Consider the following 20,211-nt stretch of genomic DNA (forward strand, 5'->3'; position numbering starts at 1 on the left):
CACCACCCTTCTGGACAATCTCGCTAACCTCGGTCTCAAACAACTAGTTAATACCCCCACTCACTACGCAGGTCACACACTTGACCCTATCTTCACCTCCAGCAAACATATCTCCTTCAGTCACACCACAGTTCTCCATTGGACGGACCACAGCTGCGTTCACTTTGTCTACAATAAGACCACAACCCACAACCATCCTCTACCTACTCTGCGAAGAAACTGGAACAAAATCACCATCGACCAGATCTCCTCATCGCTTCTTCAAAACCCCCCTGCCCACTCTTCGAACCCCAACCAAGCAGCCATTAACCTCACTCAATGGCTAACCGACAGCGCCGACAACCTAGCACCCTTGAAAAAACGTCAAATCAAACTAGGCAGCAAAAACGCCCCCTGGTTCAACGATGATCTTAAGAAATCCAAGAAACTCTGTCGCTCCCTTGAGAAGGCCTGGAAAAAAGACCCAAACACCAGCAGCAGGGACGCCTTCAAAAACGCCATCCGCATACACCACCAACTGATCCGGACTGCCAAGAAAGCCGCATTCAAAGACCGACTAGACAACAACGCCCACAACAGCAAGGAATTATTCAACATCGTCAAAGAGTTCACCAACCCCACTGCCAACTCCAACGACATCACTCCCTCTCAAACCCTCTGCAACTCCCTAGCTTCGTTCATCCACGACAAAATCACAGACATCCACAACAGCTTCGACAACCAACCCGGAGACCAACCCACCCAACGTTCTGCCGTACCTTCACCCCCCTTGAACATCCTTAATGACTGGAACCCAATCTCCACTGAGGACACCATCCACCTGATGAACTCCATCCACTCAGGATCCCCCACAGACCCATGCCCTCACCACATCTTCAACAAAGCAGACTCCATCATCGCACCCCATCTCCGAGACGTCATCAACTGCTCCCTCAACTCCGCCACCTTCCCGGAAAGCTGGAAACACGCCGAACTCAGCGCCCTGCTGAAAAAACCCACAGCTGACCCCACCAAACTCAAAAACTACCGCCCCATCTCGCTCCTTCCATTCCCGGCCAAAGTCATCGAGAAAGCTGTCAACAACCAGCTCGCCGCCTTCCTCGAAACCAACAAATCCCTCGACCCCTCACAGTCCGGCTTCCGGGCCAAACACAGCACGGAGACCGCACTTATCGCAGCAACAGACGACATTCGAACTCTACTGGACAATGGAGACACAGTCGCCCTCATCCTCCTCGACCTCTCCGCAGCCTTCGACACAGTCTGTCATAGCACCCTGTTACAACGCCTCAGAAACATCGGAATCCAAGGAAAAGCACTGGAATGGATCACCTCGTTCCTTGCCGGAAGAACTCAGAGAGTCCGCCTCCCACCATTCAAGTCAGAGGCCACTGAAGTCATCTGCGGCGTGCCACAAGGATCTTCTCTCAGCCCTACCCTCTTCAACGTATACATGAGCCCCCTCGCTGCCATCGCACGGCAACACAACCTCAACATCATCTCCTACGCTGATGACACTCAACTGATCCTCTCACTCACCAAAGACCCTAACACCGCCAAAACCAACCTACATGAAGGAATGAAAGAAGTAGCCGAGTGGATGAATCACAGCCGTCTGAAACTGAATTCAGACAAAACAGAAGTCCTTATCTTAGGTACCTCCCCCTCCGCCTGGGATGACTCTTGGTGGCCAGAGGCCCTTGGAAAAGCACCCATCCCGACGGACCACGCACGGAACCTTGGCGTCATCCTGGACTCCTCACTCTCGATGACCAGACAAGTCAACGCCGTCTCATCATCTTGCTTCAACATTCTTCGCATGCTAAAAAAAACATTTCGCTGGATCCCCACCGAAACTAGAAAAACGGTCACCCACGCACTGGTTACTAGCCGCCTAGACTACGGAAACACCCTATACGCCGGTACCACCGCAAAACTTCAGAAAAAACTCCAACGCATCCAGAATGCATCAGCCAGACTCATACTAGACATCCCGCGTAAAGACCACATTTCTGGTCATCTGAAAAACCTCCACTGGCTCCCCGTCAATAAGAGGATAACATTCCGCCTCCTAACCCACGCACACAAAGCACTTTACGAACTTGGACCCGAATGTCTCAACACACGACTTTCCTTCTACACCCCCTCCCGCCAGCTACGCTCCTCCAACCAAGCCCTCGCTGATGTACCTCGCATCAACAAAACCACCATGGGAGGAAGATCCTTCTCCTACCTGGCGGCTAAAACCTGGAACTCACTTCCCGTTCACCTTCGCCTCACTCAGAACCACCTTGCATTCAGAAAGCAACTTAAAACCTGAATATTCGACAAGTAATTCCCCACCCTTCCTCAAGCGCCTTGAGACCCTCTGGGTATGTAGCGCGCTATATAAATTAACTGACTTGACTTGACTTGACATTGTATGGAATGTGCTATGTTAATACCAATACAATACAAAACAAGTCCATTTATTTCTCAAGACCCGCCTCTAACTGTCTTGTGTAACTGTCCTTTGTAAACTGTAGCTTTGCATTATTCAATAGGCTTAGTAGTCCCTCCTTAGTACCCCCTTGTCTTCATTTGTAACCTCCTATGAGGACACCCCCTGTTACATATGTTGTTACTCGGTAGGCTTTAATTACAGCCTCCGAGCATTATTTTGTTAAATGCTTTTCACGCTCTCTCCTAACACTTTTATTCACTTTCATGTTGTTTACAAGCACCTATGCTGCACTTTCACGTTAATAGAGGCCACTCCCCTTTCTTTAGATGAGGCGCGTCTAAAGAAAGGTCAGCGGCCACTATTAAAGTGAAACTGTGGCATGGGGCTTTCACTTTCATGGCGATCGCAGCCCTTTCTCTAGATGCGTCTCGTCCAAAGAGAGAGTTGTGGTCTCTATTAACGTGAAAGCACGGCATAGATTCTTGTAAACAACAAAAACAATTTGTAATGCCATATGTCTCGCATTTGCGAGAATTTAAGCCATTGCCCTTCAACAATGCCAATAGCTCAAACTCTTGTAAAAATGAAAGACCTATTGCATTGCAAATGCTTGTTAATTATGCCATCATTGTGCTTATTAGTGATTTCAACTCTTCAAAAATCCTGCTTCATAATGGCCGTAGACTCGCAGACTATTGGCAAGTAAGATTCACACAAAACTCTGCTGGGTGTGAATCGTTTTTAATTTGGAGAACTCACAGCCCAGAATAAATCAAGAGTGGCCAGTGAGCTCTCTAATTTTAATTGTGTGAGATTCACGGTTTCTTTTCTCACTGGGGGTATTGGTGTATGTGCACACTAAAATAACAAGGATCTATCTCGACTTGTTATTGTAAGAACAATCAGTTCACTGTCTGACTGATGTTATGAAAAAGTACTGTTAAACGTTATTGGTCTTTTTCTTTTGTTTGTCTTTTCATTTCCTCTACTTTAAGAGTGAGTCACCTTTGATGATAAATGGGTACACTGGCAATTACCAGCCAGAAAACCCCATTGGCGGTTCTACCGTGAGGGGCTCACTTTTTTCTCCACATTTTTCCACATAGACTTGTGGTGGGTGATGGTATGATGACAATTTTATGGTACTTTTCTTGTGTACTTTGAGAATATTTGACACCTACACAGGTATGAATAGCCAAAAAACATTGGATGTGTGGTAGTAAAAGTTTGTTCAACGCTACATTCCTTGTGTGTGAAATAAGATGATTAATAGTGTCTAGAGGGACAGGCCTTATTTTATTTATTACAGATTGAGTGGGGGGGCGGCCTGAACCCTCTGTTCCCCCTGAGGCTCTAGTTTAATGTTTAAGTAAGTCATGTGTCCTGCTGTGTTGGTGGATGATTAGCTGAGGCGGCAGCCATTTTGTAACATTAATTCCTTTCGTGTTTCTTTGGAAGATGAACGGCATCTGATAGACCGGGTCACGCACTCCGGCATGCTGAGCCCAGGCGACCTCTGGCAGCCCTTCCAGCACCATGGCCGAGCGGTTATCATTGAGTACAAGATCCGGGTGAGGTGCGCGGAACACTACTATGGCCCCTCCTGCAACAAACTCTGCCGCCGCCGTGATGACTTCTTTGGGCACCATACCTGTGACTCAGGGGGGAACAAGGTGTGTCTGGAGGGATGGAGCGGTCCTGAGTGTAAACAAGGTACGGGGGAAAGGGTTTGGTGTAGGAGAGAGTGTTTGTTATTCTTGTAAATAAATAGTTCTTCTTGTAGTCATACAACCTGGGGAATGAGGTTGAGTATATGTTTGTATGCTAAAAGGCACATTCATCAGAATATACTTCAAGCACCATCCCTATGCGCCTACCATTATATAGTGGTATTGGTGTATACTACAGACATATATCTCCATCCACCTTGAAACAGAATACCGCTTATGGAAGAGTACAAAGCAAAATGCACAAGCCCTATCAGAGTACTCTACTAAACCAACAGTGAAAATAATGCCCAAACCCCATTGTACAGTGCAAGGGTGCAAGGACAGAAACAAAATGTAACTGATCTCTCTCTCACTCTCTCTGTCTCTCTCACTCTCTTTCTCTCTCTCTCCTCATTGCCTTATTTACGGTTCCATTGCAAAAATCACGTTTGCAAAATTATCTTTAAAAATAACATTGTTGTCCTAAGCAGTGCATTATGTTAACTAAAATATATTTTCACACATTTTGACTTTCCCATAATGTATTTTTATTTAAATTCTTGTGTGTGTGTGTATCTGCTTCTATTTACTTATCTGTTCCTCTTCACACACCATATGTATATACTGTTGTGGTAAAATGAATCCACATGAAAAATAAAAAAACAAGGGGAGGAAGAGGGAAAAGCTAGGTCCACCCTCCTGATGGAATAGTGAACCTACAAAATCCGAGTTACCGGATAGGGACCTAGCTGGGAAATGGATTTTCGCTCAATTTGAGTTGGAAAATCTAAAAGAAAGGAAAGATTTTCTTTCTTGAGTCCCCTCACTCACCAGGGTCTCCCCACGGTGACATGCTTCATCATTGAGGCCATCTCAACCCGCTGCGGGTTGAGGCGTGCTACGACTTGCGATGAGACATAGGAGCACTGTATAGTGAGGAGCTATGTGTAGTGCAGTGGTGTAGTGGAGTGTATTAAAAAGTACCTAACTAGTGGGCAAAAAAACTTTATTCAGACTCCTAGTTGGTATATTAAAAACGGGGTGAGTCTCTGGTGGGCCTATCAAAATGCGTTAGGAGTCCCTAGTAGACGTCAACATGTTTCGAGTTTCCGAAGAGCTCTTCTTCAGGACAACACAGGGTCCAGCCCTGTGTGTACCACTCCAAGGTGACCTAAAGTGAGGTAAAATGAAATACCAAAACGCTGCAAGATAAGGAAGTGTTAATAATACATACAATACATATTAGTTACGTAGTATGATACATATTAGTCACATAGTATTGTTTAGGAAGCAATAATATGCCTCATACGTCTCATCGCAAGTCGTAGCATGCCTCAACCCGCAGCGGGTTGCGATGGCCCCAATGATGAAACATGTCACCGTGGGGAAAACCTGATGAGTGAGGGGACTCAAGAAAGGAAATCTGTCCTTTCTTATAGACTTTGCAACTCAAATTGAGCGAACATGCATTTTCCAGCTAGGTTCCTATCCGGTAACTCGGATTTTGTAGGTCCACATGAAAAATGCCATGGCATAAACCATACTTGCAGATGTGCAGAGTATAATATCACCTTTATTACCAAAGGTGAAGGAGGGGAAGGGCATTATGATTCAAAGTCTTCACCTGTTTTGAGTCATGGACCCTTCTAACATTCAACAATGATAATGAATAGCATATTACCCCATGTGTGTGTGTATGTGTGTGTGTGTGTGTGTGTGTGTGTATATATATATACACTTACACATAGACATACATACATATATATATTTAATTTTTTCCCCAGAATAGTCTCTACTGGGTAGTTATAGTTAGGATCATGTTTTCACATAGAATACATTTTTTGTGTTGCTTATAACTTTGGCACCATTTGACGAATCTCTACAAAACATTCCGAAAAAACTGATCCCTTGTGCCTAGTTTGCGCATGGAAAGGTTTGGGTTGATCCATCAATCAGGGGCCAAGAAAAAAATTATTTTCCATATAAACTTTAGATCCAGCTACATCCTAATCCACTTAATGGATTTGCACCAAATTTGGCAGGAAAGCTAGATCTAGGTCAAGAAAGAGTGTTCTTTGTGTCTTTTGTGTAAATCTGTTCAGTGGTTTTTGAGCAATTAATGCACAAAACCTTTGCATATCTAGAGACATGGAGGCTCTGCAGATCCTGAAAGATCTCAAATTGAGATCTGATTGGCTGCCACCACTTCAACCAGTAAGAACTAGCAGCTATCTTAGGACTCGTGACTCAGTCCAGAGTCATAAAAAAAAAACCACAAGGAAGGAATACTGTGATTCCCTAGGCCTGATAGTGGGGTCAAAAACTTTTTTTTTTTAAGTTGCAGCGAATTTTCAGAGGACCTGAAAATCCATGGTAAAATAAAAAAAAGAACAAGCACGGTCTCCAAAGCATTTTTTTTTCAAGCCCCCTGGGTTGGCCAGGTCCCAGGGGGAGCAAATATTTATATTTTTTTGGCAGGGGGGGCATGGCCCCCGTTCCCAGGCTGATTTTGGCCCTGGGAACCCCATCCCCTATGGGCCAGCCACGCTGTGAAGGGGGAGGGGGCGCTAAGGCATCCTCCCCGGGCGGTTTACAGCCCCGGGACCCCATCCTCTGTGGTCTGTCCATATTTCAAAAGGGTAGCAAAACACTAGCTTGGGAACAAAAAAAGAAAGAATTCATGGCAATTGTAATTAAGAATACGGTAGTGGAACGTGTCACTGTGTGTATTTCCTACAACAGCTATCACCCTAGGGCACTCTGTGATGAATCACCGTTGGGGCAATTCCTGCGTCTACACGGGAGCCGCATCTTCAAAGGGGAGTACTTTAGGGAGGCCCACATACTTTAAAAAATGCTACTATCGAGGGGCTAGTAAATAAAAACTGTTAAAACTATGCTAAAGCGTGCCTGGTATTGCTCTAAGGAAGAGCTACAGACTACCAAAGTCAAAGCACCTTCACACAAACAAAGTCTGTATCACCACTTTTTGCCCCCACTCCAACACATTTTGCTTGCTGGTCACTAAAATTTGGCATATCCTAGAGAGATTACCCATGTTTGCGTTCAAAAGGGGTAAGAATATTAAGGACCACCTGGTTCACTCAACAACCATATGTTCTACTCTCAAAATCATTTGAACCTTGGAAACTGCGCGGGGATCCCCCCCTAATAGGTCACTGCCGATGTGGCAATTTTGTAACCTGTGCATATTCGTTGGACAACAAATTGTTTAAACATGGTTCTAATAAGGTACAGCTCAAATCGTTTTCCAACTGCCATTCCAGAAATGTTGTCTACTGAATATGTTGTCCGTGTAAACTGCTCTACAGAGGGCGGACTTTACAACCAGTAAAAGCATGGATATGTCAACACCGAGTAGGATCAGGTGCACAGTGGGAAATGCTCCTATCATGCCTCACTTTGTGGAAAAGACCCACACTACAGATGACGTAAAGTGGCAGGCCATCAACACGGCTTGCATCCCTGAAAGAGGCAGTGACTTCACTCAACTCCTCCAAAGAATTGAATGCAAATGGATTGAATACTCCATAAATCAAGGACAAAACTGAGGAATGGCATGCCTATGTTGTAGAACTGAACAATTGAACTACTGTGACCTTCCTACTCCACAACTAAGGAATGACGCACCTATGTTGCGGAACTGAGTAATTAAACTACTGAGACCATCCTCATAATTGCACCTGATTGCATTTTGTCATCTTTATTATGCTTACTTGGAAGTATTTTCTTGTGAAAGTGCTCTAATAACTGAAAGGGAATCCCCAGCACTCCCAACCATATTCCTCTTGGCCCTGCCGAGGCGTGTTTTTACAATGTATATTTTTGATTAGTTACGTAAAAGCACAATTTTTCTTAGTTTGTTTAACATGATTGATTTTACTTACTTGCCAGCATCATGTTCCACACACCTAGACATCAATGACAAAATACACACTATGAGACGTTTCCCTGCAGTGTTCTTAATTACTATTGTCATGATGTCTTTCTTTTTTTGTTCCCAAGCTTATTTATTTATTGAATAGTTTTTTATAGAGCTGGCCAGACCCGACGGTATCGGAGCGCTTTACAGCATTGGTAGCAGGGAAATCACACAATATAACAATAGTATACACATTGATTCAAGATGCATCACATAATACCACCGTAATGTGCACACTGACTCGTTGCGAGACTGGTTGAGGGAGGGGGAAAGATGAAGGAGTTGGGAGGAGGGTGAGGTAGAAGTCTTAAAGTCAAACGAGTCTGTGAGCTGCTGTGAGCAAGCTTCTGCAGTTGGGCTGTGGCTATCCATTGGGGAGAGATCGGTTGAGTAAGAGGTATTTGAGCTGCCTTTTGAATTATGAAAAGGAGAGGGTAGTCCTGATATGAACTGGGATGGGATTGCAGATTTTGGGCGCGTTTCCTGAGACGGATCGAGATGCAGTTTTATGTTTGCGAGTTTTTGGAGGGATGAGGAGAAGGGTATTGGTACTCCAGAGGCTCCTTGTCTGACCGGCCTTCTTGAGTTTGTAGGCCAGGTAGGCAGGTTTCCTCTTGTGCAGAGCTTTGTGAGTGAGGCAGGCAGTTCTGAAGTTAGCACACATTTCGTTTGGGAGCCATTTTAGCTCTCTGAGTGCAGGTGAGATGGGTTCATATTTCTTTACTCTGGTGACCATTCTGGCTGCTGCGTTCAGAGTTGATCTGAGGGGAGATAAGTGAGATCTTGCTGCTCCCGTGAGGGTCGCATTCCTGTAGCCCAGTCTGGAAAATACCAGGGATTGAGTAGCTTGTTTGAGGTCGTTGGGAGGGATGAACGGTTTTATTTTGTTGAGTAGTTTAAGGTTGAGGAAGTCGCTCTTTGCGATGATCTTGATGTGTTTGATTATATCTAGTTTTGGGTCTAGAGTGCTTCACAGCGATTTTACGGAATCAGCCTGGGTGAGATTGCATTTGAGAGCATCTATAGCTTTCAGCCATTTTGTGAATTGTGGGGTTCTCCTCCTTGTTGGAGATGAGGAGGATTTCTGTCTTGTCCTGTTTGAGTTTCAAGTGGTTGAGTGATAGTCAGTGTTGGACTTCTCTTAGAGTGTCATTCAGTCTCTGAATGTCATCAATGGTAGAGTTTCAAGATAGATCTGGGTATCGTCTGCATAGAGGTGGAAAGGAATGTTTTTTTTAAGTATGGTGGTAAGGAGTTCCATATAGATGTTGAAAAGTTGCGGGGAGAGAACTGATTCTTGAGGGACACCCCTGTTGACGGGGAGTAGATCAGACAAGAGGTTTGTGATTTTCATTCTTTGGGTGCGATTCTGTTTAAAAGAGGTGAACCACTGTAAGACCACCTCTTCCACTCCTACCCTTTCTTGGAGTACCTTAATGAGTAGTTTGTGGTCAACCGTGTTGAAGGCTGCCGATAGGTCCAGGAGTATGAGTAGGCAGCCTTGGTCCACATCGAGTGACTTGTGTATATCGTCTATGACGTTTAGGATAGCTGTCTCTGTGCTGCAGCCTTTTCTGAAACCCAATTGGTGGGGGTCTAGAAGGTTGGTGCTATCCATGTGTTGAGTTAGTTGGAGGAGAACACATCTTTCCAGGTTTTTACCTAGGAGGGTGAGGTTGGAGATCGGTCTGGAGTTATTAAGGTTGTTTGTGTCGGAACCCATTTTTTTTTAGTAAGGGTGTAACTTTGCCAATTTTGAGACAGTCGGGCATGACTCCGGTTCTCAAGGAGCTGTTTATGATCTTGGTCCAGAGCGGGGCTAGGGTGAGTCTGAGCTTTATGGCCAGTTGGGTGGGTATGGGATCCAAGACTTGTGATGAGGGTTTGGAGCTGGAAATCATTTTGATGACCTCTGCTTCATAGATGAGGGTTGAAAGATTTCCAGTAGTTTGGAGTGTGCTTGGGTGTGATATCTTCTGTCCCTGGGGGCAAGTTACTATTGGGGGGACTGCGGTGAACATCCAGGGAGAGTTCGATCTTGGTGATTTTATCATTAAAGAAATTGGCAAAGTTGTCACACAGGACTTTGGAGGCCTGAACTGTTGACGAAGGGAGCTTGGAAGTTTGTTGCCTAATGATGTTGAAGATGTGGAATAGAATGATATGGTAGTCGGACCAGTCAACAGGCAGGGTGTGGTCAATCGAGACTATGTCTGCTTGAGCCATAATGGCATCCAGGATTGAGCCTCTGTTATGGGTTTCCTCTGTGCAGTGTTGGGTGAGGTTATTGTTGCTTAGAAGTTTGTTAAAGGTTTTGATCAGCGAGTTGTTTTCCTCATTCCAGTGTAAATTGAGGTCGCCTAGGATTATGTTGCTGGAGTCCCGGATTGAGCAGTGAGTTATCAGGTCGGAGAGGTGTTCTCCGAATGAGGTGGTGTTGCCTGGCAGATGGTAGAGGAGATGACAGAATAGAGTTTTGTTGTCACTCGTCTTAATGGTGGCAGTCAGATATTCAAATGTGTTGTATTTGAAGGATTCCGTTTCCGTCACAGAGATATTGTTTTTGTGTATGATTGCTATGCCCCCTCCTCACTGATTCTTTCTGGCTTTGTTGATGATTATGAAGTCTGGGGGCACAAGCATGTCTATAGTTGATGAAGAGAACTCATTTAGCCATGTTTCGGTGATGAACGTGATGTCAATGTCACGGGTAAGGAGGGTTTCTGCCAATTCTATTGTATGTATGGCGGCCGATCTGCAGTTAATGGGCATGCAGTTGGTGGTGGTCCCCTTGTTTTTGAGTTTCTTTGTTATGGGGTCCCTAGGAATACTAGTGAGGAAGGCTGGTGTTCTTAAAGATCTGGGATAGGAGCGGTATCTTCCATATCCAGTAATAACTTGGATCTTGACGCTAGAAGCGACAGTAGAGGAAGTGTCATACGAGGTGGCAAGGTCCCTCGCTTCACTTGTGGACATTGCGGCTCTTGTTCTTTTGGGTCTCTGTGTCTGGTTTGAGAGGTGGGTTGTGATCCAGTTGAGCCGTTGAGTTTTTGGAGGCCTAGGGTATTTAATGTTGGTAGGTGTCAGGAGTGGGTGTTGTCTGGGCTCTCGGGTGTGGTGAGGTTCAGGAGGATTTCGTTTAGGCCCAGTATTACATTTTTTAGATGGCTTTCCAGAAGAGCAAGTCGCTGAGTCATCACCAAAGAGGAGAGGGCGGAGGCATCCCAGGAAGGAGAAGGCTGGTCGTTGAGAGATTGGATTTTGGTGTTGGTGTTGCGAGTTTTGTCCTTATGGGTGGCCCTCGACATGGAGTGTGAAAAATCAAGCTAGTGCTAGGATGCATTATTCCCCTGAGTATGCATGGGCATTCCTCTTTTACATTATTACACCACCTGTTCTTAATTTGAATTTTTTTGTTTTACATTTCCCCATTGTAATGGCAAGGCGCTACTCTATTGAACAAACCAGATTGCGGCCATAGTAACAGGTGGGCCACACTCCCCCTCCCCTACAGGCACCCGTACACTTGGAGCACTCATGCTGCAAGCCTCGTTATGGCCACCCGTTCTTGTCCTTGAGTAGGGCAGACAGCACACACTTGACAGCTGATTCCTGAGCCGCGGCAAGGCTGGATTCTGCAGCTCACCCCTCATATTACAAGGATTTAGCCAAGCAATGCGGACTGTGCACTTCACAGCAGTGCCAGCTGTGGTGAGGCTTTATTCCTGCAGGCTGCCTAATTGATTACACTGACTTCCTCAAACAGCTTGATTCACAGCACATCAGTGCCAGCCGCTACATTCCAACATGGGATACACAGCTATAATTAGATCCATCTCCCTGGGGGTAAGGTTTATTTAGACAATACCCACATGGCCTGCTTTTGGGCCTCACAATTCAGTGCTACTTATAGTATTTTATATATGCTTTTATTTCTATGATTCCTTGCTTTATTGTGTTTTACCTTACATTGAACTTCATCCATTTCCCACCAAAGGTCCCCCATGTGAATATCCCTTCCCCTTACTTAGCACATTGTTGAAGTGCCTCTCCATGTATTTCTCCATGTCTTTCTCCATGCTTCCATCAGGTACGTTAACAATCAACCAACATTATGGCGTACGGTTGCTGTTACTCCTAAAACTAAGTAGTCACTCCATATGTTTTGCACCCAGCCGGTTTCCCCCATATCAATTGGTCCTGATGAGACCCCGCATTGCAAAGGGCGTCGAAATGTTGTCAATATTTTTCAAAATGAACCTATTATCCGACCCCTTTGATTGGTAAAAGGGCTCGCTTGTAATAGATATTAAATACAATTAATTGGTCTTTTGTTATAGTTTTGAAACCTGTCTTTCTTTTTTGTTTTGTTTATATAATTGTATTGTCCTTCCTGGTTTGTTTCCTGGTCCTGTTTCACATGGGACACTATGCTCTTAATGCATTTGTATTGTAAAACACAGTTTATTATTCTTTTTGCCACAACAAGTGGTTGACTATCTACATCCCTTGACAGTCTAATTGTGCAATTGTGATTATTGTTGCATCAAGTGTACATTTATAATTCCAATAAGATCCTCTGTTCTTTCTGATCTTGTTCAAAGGCCCAGATTATTATTGAGTGTGGTTTCCTTTCTCTTTTGTTAGAACACCACCAGGACATTGTGATTTCCCTGTCCAACCTGGTGCAGGCAGGGAAACCTGTGTTTGCCAAAACACTACAACTGACAGTGTGGGCTAAGAACACAGGCGCACTGTTGTAATATCAAGATAATTCCATTAGCACACTCCCACGCGCAACTTTATGTGGTCCCACTGCCCCAGGGTCACGTTAATACAAAGTCCAACTTTAGAAGAAAAGTAGCGAGTAAAAGTCCATCAATATTTTTTCTTTACAAAATTCACAGACTAGAAATATTAATTCCATAACTCTTTTCAGTCCCGGTTAAAAAAATAATCACTTAGGAGTCTTGTGTTTCTTAATATGGGTCCACATTTTATTTAATCAATGCTTTCCATCAGAAGCAGTCAACGCAGCCCAGCCAACGTGTTTTGTCCCTACGGACATCATCGGGCTCAAGATCACGATTCACTCAGAAGACTGTTATTTCTTCAGTTGTGTATGTCAAGGTGCAGCACAATTCACATAAATGTATGATCTCCTGTTCTCATTGATCTTGTGCTCTAAGTCCATAAAACTTATGAATGATGTAATTTCAAAAGGTTTCAATGATGTTCTCAATGATGTCGTAGAGCATATCATGAGTCATGAAATATGTGAGGTCATAAGCAGTGCATGCCCAGTGGGTCACATCAACGCTCGGTTTTAACAGTGAATTTCTAAGATTTTTTAAATGTAAAGTAAGAGATTACCATATCAAACACACCCCGCCAGGACCAGACCCTGCACCAAACCTCCTGCGGGTGACCATGAGGAAGTCCTCGCCACACGCAGCCTTTGATTTTGCACGGTGTTAGGTTAGTTAGAGGGACTAGCCTGCAGCCAGGAACTGCATCTGCACCTCGTGTCCAACCCTGCATGGACAGCAACCCCACACTTTATTAAATTAATTTTTCTAATACCTTGGAAGCTCAGGAATCTCACAAAAAAGTTCTGGGAATTTGGAACCAGTGGAGGTCCCTCTGGGACCATCCCTCAAGGTCTAGGTGATCAGGGTATCCTTATCCTGCTACCATGTATCTTAAAAAAAACATTTTGAGACAAGGGATTATGTCCCGAGTCGTTTAAATGGGGGCTGCAACATTTCTGTTTGTCGCGCACAGAGTTCTTGCTCAAAAATTGTCCCTCAGCCAGTCAGAGGGCTTGATGTTTTGAATTTCAGCCCAACTATCGTAATATCTACACATTTTTAACTTTTGTTTTCCAAAAATACTGAACGGATTCACACCAAATCACAAAATGCATGCCTTCTGTGTAAAGATTTGCCTTTCTGCCAAATTTGGTGTAATTCCGTTCAGCCATTATGTCTGTAGTGCTAACTAAAAAGATTCCGTTTTGGGACACACCTTATTCTTCAGCACCCGCTGGCTGGCTCACCCCGAACCTTTCTAGGAAGAAGCAAAGATGGATGAATTTTCTTTAAAGTTTTGTCACGAAGATTCATCAATAAGCACCAAAGTTATTAGCAAAGCAAAAGTGCCCTTCCTATGGAGAGTCTGACCTAATTATAATGACACAGTCGAAGTACATGGTATTTGTTCTGCTTTTGTTTTGGTCATCAATTTTTCCAGTCAAGTACCCTTTTATGTTTTATGTGTGTCTTCCCTATATTTGTGTGTACATGTTTGTATACTCTGTATGTGCATACAGATATTTATATTGTGATTATATTTTCATGTTATGTTTTTGGTTGGGGAGAAGCACACCTACCAAGAAACTCCACTTAATTGAAGAATATGATTTTGTTTTTATCTTGTTTATTTATTTTACCTATTTTTTTCTTATTTTTATTGGTGGGTATACCCCAAACCCCTATGTCCATTAGGGCAAATGGTTTATATGTGCATTTTCCAGAAACCTATTTATTCCTATAAATGTGTATCTTCACCGATCCCATGTTATCTGTTTATCCTTAAATGTCCATTTACAATTACAAAATATTCATAATACATTTGAAATTGGTTACAAATATGTTCCTCAGTGAAAGTTAATATCTTAATTTTTTTGAAAATGTGTTGTCAATTTACAAATACATATTTCTAAACTAAATTTCGTTTTTGTGCTATAGAATGCAGTGATTAATTTAGTATAAACTTTTATTGAAAAACCATGCTATTGTAAAATATTTTTGAAAGGTATTTTTTATATTCTCTCTTTATCTCTCTCTCTATCAATCTTTTTGTCTCTTCGATACACATTTACACACATATACATTTATACACACAGTCAAAAGGCCACAATCACCACCTGTGACTGTCATAGCCAAGCACTGACAGTCATGACAATATTGATGGAGTACACCCATATATTGTACTGCATAGGAAAGAAAGATCCTCTTTGTGAGACAACTCTCTGACGGCTCATAAGGCCACAGGCAACAGCAGGCAGCATCTCTACCGTAAGAGGAAAAACACACACAAATATCTTAGCTCACCCGGAACCAGGGCATAATGGATCCGGCACATCAGAAAACATCCAGATGCATACATTATGCAAATAGCACTAAGTACTACAGTTGATCATATGAATGCACCCACAATACATAAAGATAACGTCAGTCACATACCTTCCTATACCCACACCAGCCCCAGATCAGCAAGGGGAAGGTAACTGCAAACAAGTGAAACCGATCTGCTGGCCATTAACACCAGCCTGTGCACTGTTTCGAGTTAAAGTTTATTTTATTTATGATCTTGGAACTCCAAAGAGATCCACATAAACTGAAAGACCAACAACATATAACAAATGTATGCAACATAGTTTCTACAATCCCAAGTGAAAGCCAATAGTAAAAATCCCCAAATACAAAACATTATAATATTTTATACAATAAGAAATAATTAAAATATCCTTTATGCCCTTAGTACTGTATAGCGACAGGTTAAAAACCAAAGTTAATAATTGCTCCCTTCATCTAATGAGCGTTAATACAAATTTAAAAAACACTTGAAAAAGTTAAAAATCCTATGACAGAACATTTTATTTGGAGACTCATAAATAGAATCAATTTGTGCAGAGGCCGAGAGAATGGATAATTGTAAACAAATTGGTCTCATCCATTTACGCTGACACAATAATAAAGCGGGACAAATAAATAGCACATGATTAATATCCTGAATGGTATTATTACACAAATTACAGATCTGGGAATAACCATACCATTTAGACAATACGGTATTTAAGGGGAGCATACCCTGCCTCAATAATAGCCAAAAGTGACACACTCCATGGGGCAGGTTCCAGAAAATATAGGCCTGTACTTTATCATACAGGAGTCTGTGGCCGGGTGGATACCCCTCTTTAAAATGCGAGCTTCCCTATCCCTTGTGAAACTTAATTCCCAAGTGGCCTGTTTCAAATTGGCCCTTCATTGATATGACGATAGGGTAAAGAGCAGAGACTCATTCAATTGCAGCAAATCAACCGCAGTCCTAAATTTTTTAAGAATTAAACTTTCTAATATTTCTTTTATAATTCAAAATCTTAATGTACCAGGATCACCCTTTACCGGGCGTACAACCCAGCGCACTATCCCCGTAAGACCCTGTACCCAGCTACTTCTTAAACCAAATTCTAACCTGAGAGTAGCCGCAGGGCAAGCAGAGTTAACTGAAATAGGCTTCTTAAAATTTGGCCTTCTGTTGTATTTAAAAAAAAAACAGTTCTCTAAATTGAGCAATTCAATAGCATACAGCAGTGAATCAGGGATTTTTGCACAAAATACCTCTAATAAAAGTGCAAAATGTCTTTTTCCAGTAGATCTGTAAAGGGAGCCCAAGCTTTTCCCCTGCGTAGTAGCTTTATGGATGTTATTTTCTATATGGGCCTTGTCGCTTAGGTTGCCACACTCTATTTTTCCCAAAAAAGTATAAGATATTACAAGTTCCACTTTTTGGCCACCCATAGACCATATGAAATTCCCATACTGCAACTTTTTTCTTCCATGCATGCACATGATTTTACTTTTAGATATATTAATCTTTAAATAGTGGGCCTCTGCAAATGTATGAAGTACCTGCAGACGACTATTTAATCCTCTAGGCGTTAGATCCAATATAATTATGTTGTCTGCATAACGTAGACACACAATCGTTTTTCCCCCAGTAATGGGGCAATGCCCTCACTTTGGGCCAAATTGTGAGGAAGATCCGTATGGAGGAGCATGAACTAACTCCAAAAGGGTGGCCGGCATACCCAGATTTGACAGTTTTCTCCACAGCAGGTGACAATCTACTTTATTGAATGCTGTCGAGAAATCTTTAAAGGCTCTATACATCCTTCCTCTTCTAACTTTAACATATTTTTAATTTATTACCTGTAGTGCGGTTAGGTTATCAATTGTCCCATGCTTTGTCCTAAACCCGGTTTGCTCCAATGGCAAAATTTTAACCGCATCCACCTGGTCATTAATTTGGGTCAAGAGGCATTTAGCAAAAACTTTACCCACTGCATCAAGAAGCGCAATTTGACGATGGTTGTGAGGCACATCTCGATCTCCTTTCTTGAACACAGAGACTAATATACTCCCCTTCCAAGAGGGGGGGACCATTTTGTTTTCATAGCAATACTTGAACCCTGGGTAAAGAATTTTACTCTACAGTATGCTATTGTGTTTTAAAACTGTGATTGGTAATTTATTGGGCTCATTGCTCCTGAGGAACGGTTCCCCCTGATTGCCATTTCTATTTCAGAAGGCGATCCATACGATGAGGGGTCTTCCTTTGGTGCGATGTACTTAATTGCCATCGCATTATCTGCATATAAATCCTGAATAAAGCTAACCCATTTACGTTCTCCAATGGCCACAGGGAGTGGTTGAGATCTAGCTCCACATCCCTCCCCGATGAGAGACCGAAAGATTCTTACCTGGCCTTTAAAGGCTGCTTCTCTCAGTTTAATCCAAAGGTTATCTTCCCTCTCTTTTCTTAACTTGACCTTTATCCGAGTCTTCCTTTTTAGGTCGAGCCTGGAATTCGCATCCAAAGGATGCGTCCAGGTGGAGACTTATAGCTAGCTGACTCGGGGGAATGAAGGACAAGAGAGTGTTACTAGCTTTTCTCCAGGATTTGGGTGCGCGAACGCGCACGTCGGCTCCGTCCACGCGTGCGCACACAGCCAGCCACCACACAGACTGAAACACACGCGCGCTGGTTACTTTCACTTTCCATCCCCCCACCAGTCATCGGCTCTTTTTACACATGCACGCATGCATACATACATACACACACAGACACACGCGCACACACAGGCACACACGCAGACACAGACACACTCGCGCGCGCAGGCAGGCACACACACACACACACACACACGCAGGCACACAGACATACAGACATACAGGCAAACACCACCCCCCCTTACCAGGCTCGCACCACTGTGGCCAGCGTGTCCAGGTCTTCCAGCCGGCCGGCCGCCGCGCACCACTGATAATAATAATGAACTCCTAAACACCACTGTGACCCGCGGCAGAAGTTAAAGGCGATAGCCTTGAGGGCAGGAGCTGCGCATTACGTTGTTATGGGATGACAAGGTCGTGAGGATGGCCCTTTTACCCCCCGACCCCCACCCCATCCCGTTAGGTCGCACACTAACGGTCCCTAAGGGGCTCTCCGTGTATTTCCCTTCGGCTCCGGCCACTACATGATAGCCACGCCCCGAGACTTCCGGCCCTTTTTCCCTCCTTCCGGACGTGGCTCTGACACACTCTATCCAATCAGCCTCAGGGGCGCTTTGTGTTCTGAGCCCGCCCACATGCTGCACATTCTGCAGCCCGGGCCCGGAGGCGCAGATTTAGATCTCCGAGGAGCGGGGCGGGCAGAGGAGGCTGGAGATGCCCGGGGAGCAGCCTCAGGAGTCCCCCCACAGGGCCGCACCAGGGACCCCGTCAGGAAACAACGTCACCCGCCTGTTGCTGCTGTTCGCTCGCAGCGTGGCACTGCTGGCACCCGTCTACATGGCTGGCTACTACAACATCAGCCTGGTTGTGGTCCTGGGCGGCCTGCTGGGCTATCTGTGCTGGAAGCACCGGCGCTCTAGCAAGCAACGCAGCCTGCGGACCGCCATAGAGCTGGTGGAGGGCGAGGAAGAGACAGTGCGGGCCACGGTCAGCCCACGGGGGCTCCTGCGGGGGCTACCAGCCTGGGTGAGTGCGCTGAACCCCTCCCTTTCTACTAAGGTCCGACCCTGGCAACACCAGCCTTTAGCTCCCACCCACCAAAAAACATGTGTCACCAACTGTTACAAACAAACCCACGGACTTCGCCCAGCTGCCAAAGCCAGCACAACCTCACATTAGATACAGGCGTCAGTCACTGACAACTTCCAGCATCCAACGCATCCTGCCTCAGAGCTTCTCGCTCCCAGCACCAACTGCCCACTACACAGTCACCCTCTATCGAGAAACTACTGTCCTCGCTCCATTTGCTACCCAACACTCCAGACATTGCCCATTCCCACTTTCGACTCACAGAAACTACTTGCTGTATCATCATTGACAGCACCCTGTATCCAGCCCCCACAGACCACACAATGCAGCAGGCATCAATCACTGGCAACAGAATACAACACCAAACAGGCATCGCAGCGTATCAGGGTGCACTGACCAAACTGCACCTCATACACTTCACTTAAGGGCAGCAATCATTGATTGAGTTACTGTACTCTATGCCATCAGAGATAATGCATCATCATCCTGCATTGTTGTTCGTCTCCATAAACAATCAATCAATCAATCAATCAAAGCATTTATATAGCGCACTACTCACCCGGGGGGTCTCAAGGCGCTGGGGGGGGGGGGTCCGCTACCGCTCGAACAGCCAGGTCTTGAGCTGCGTCCTGAAGGCGAGGTGGTCTTGGGTCAGGCGGAGGTGGGCCGGGAGGGAGTTCCAAGTCTTGGCGGCCAGGTAGGAGAAGGACCTTCCTCCTGTGGTGGCTCTTCGGATGCGGGGAACGGCGGCGAGGGCGTGGCTGGTCGATCGAAGCTGGCGTTTGGGAGCGTAGTAGTTGAGGCGGCTGTTGAGGTGTCCTGGGCCTTGGTTGTGTAGGGCTTTGTGTGCGTGGGTGAGGAGCCGGAAGGTGATTCTCTTGTTGACCGGGAGCCAGTGCAGATCTCTCAGGTGTCCGGAGATGTGGCTGCGGCGGGGGATGTCCAGGATGAGTCTTGCTGAGGTGTTCTGGATCCGCTGGAGTCTCTTCTGGAGTTTGGCGGTGGTTCCGGCATAGAGGGAGTTGCCGTAGTCCAGACGGCTGGTGACGAGGGCCTGGGTGACCGTCTTCCTGGTCTCGGTGGGGATCCATCGGAAGATCTTACGTAGCATGCGCAGGATGTTGAAGCACGACGAGGAGACGGCGTTGACTTGTCTGGTCATGGAGAGGGAGGAGTCCAGGATGAAGCCCAGGTTGCGAGCGTGGTCTGTTGGTTTGGGTGCGCTGACCA

General features: G+C 44.9%; 1 protein-coding gene across 2 annotated transcripts in view; it reads left to right on the forward strand.

Moving 5' to 3' along the window:
- LOC144781907 (protein jagged-2-like) overlaps window positions 1-20,211 on the forward strand; it is a 672,332-nt gene that overhangs the window by 508,279 nt on the left and 143,842 nt on the right. For both annotated transcript variants that reach the window (XM_078660988.1, XM_078660989.1), the window contains exon 4: window positions 3,902-4,156. In XM_078660988.1, coding sequence (XP_078517114.1) covers window positions 3,902-4,156 — 255 coding nt within the window. The remainder of the gene's footprint in view (window positions 1-3,901; window positions 4,157-20,211) is intronic.

This window comes from Lissotriton helveticus, chromosome 9 (genome assembly GCF_964261635.1).
Source record: "Lissotriton helveticus chromosome 9, aLisHel1.1, whole genome shotgun sequence".
NCBI classification, from domain to species: Eukaryota; Metazoa; Chordata; class Amphibia; order Caudata; family Salamandridae; genus Lissotriton; species Lissotriton helveticus.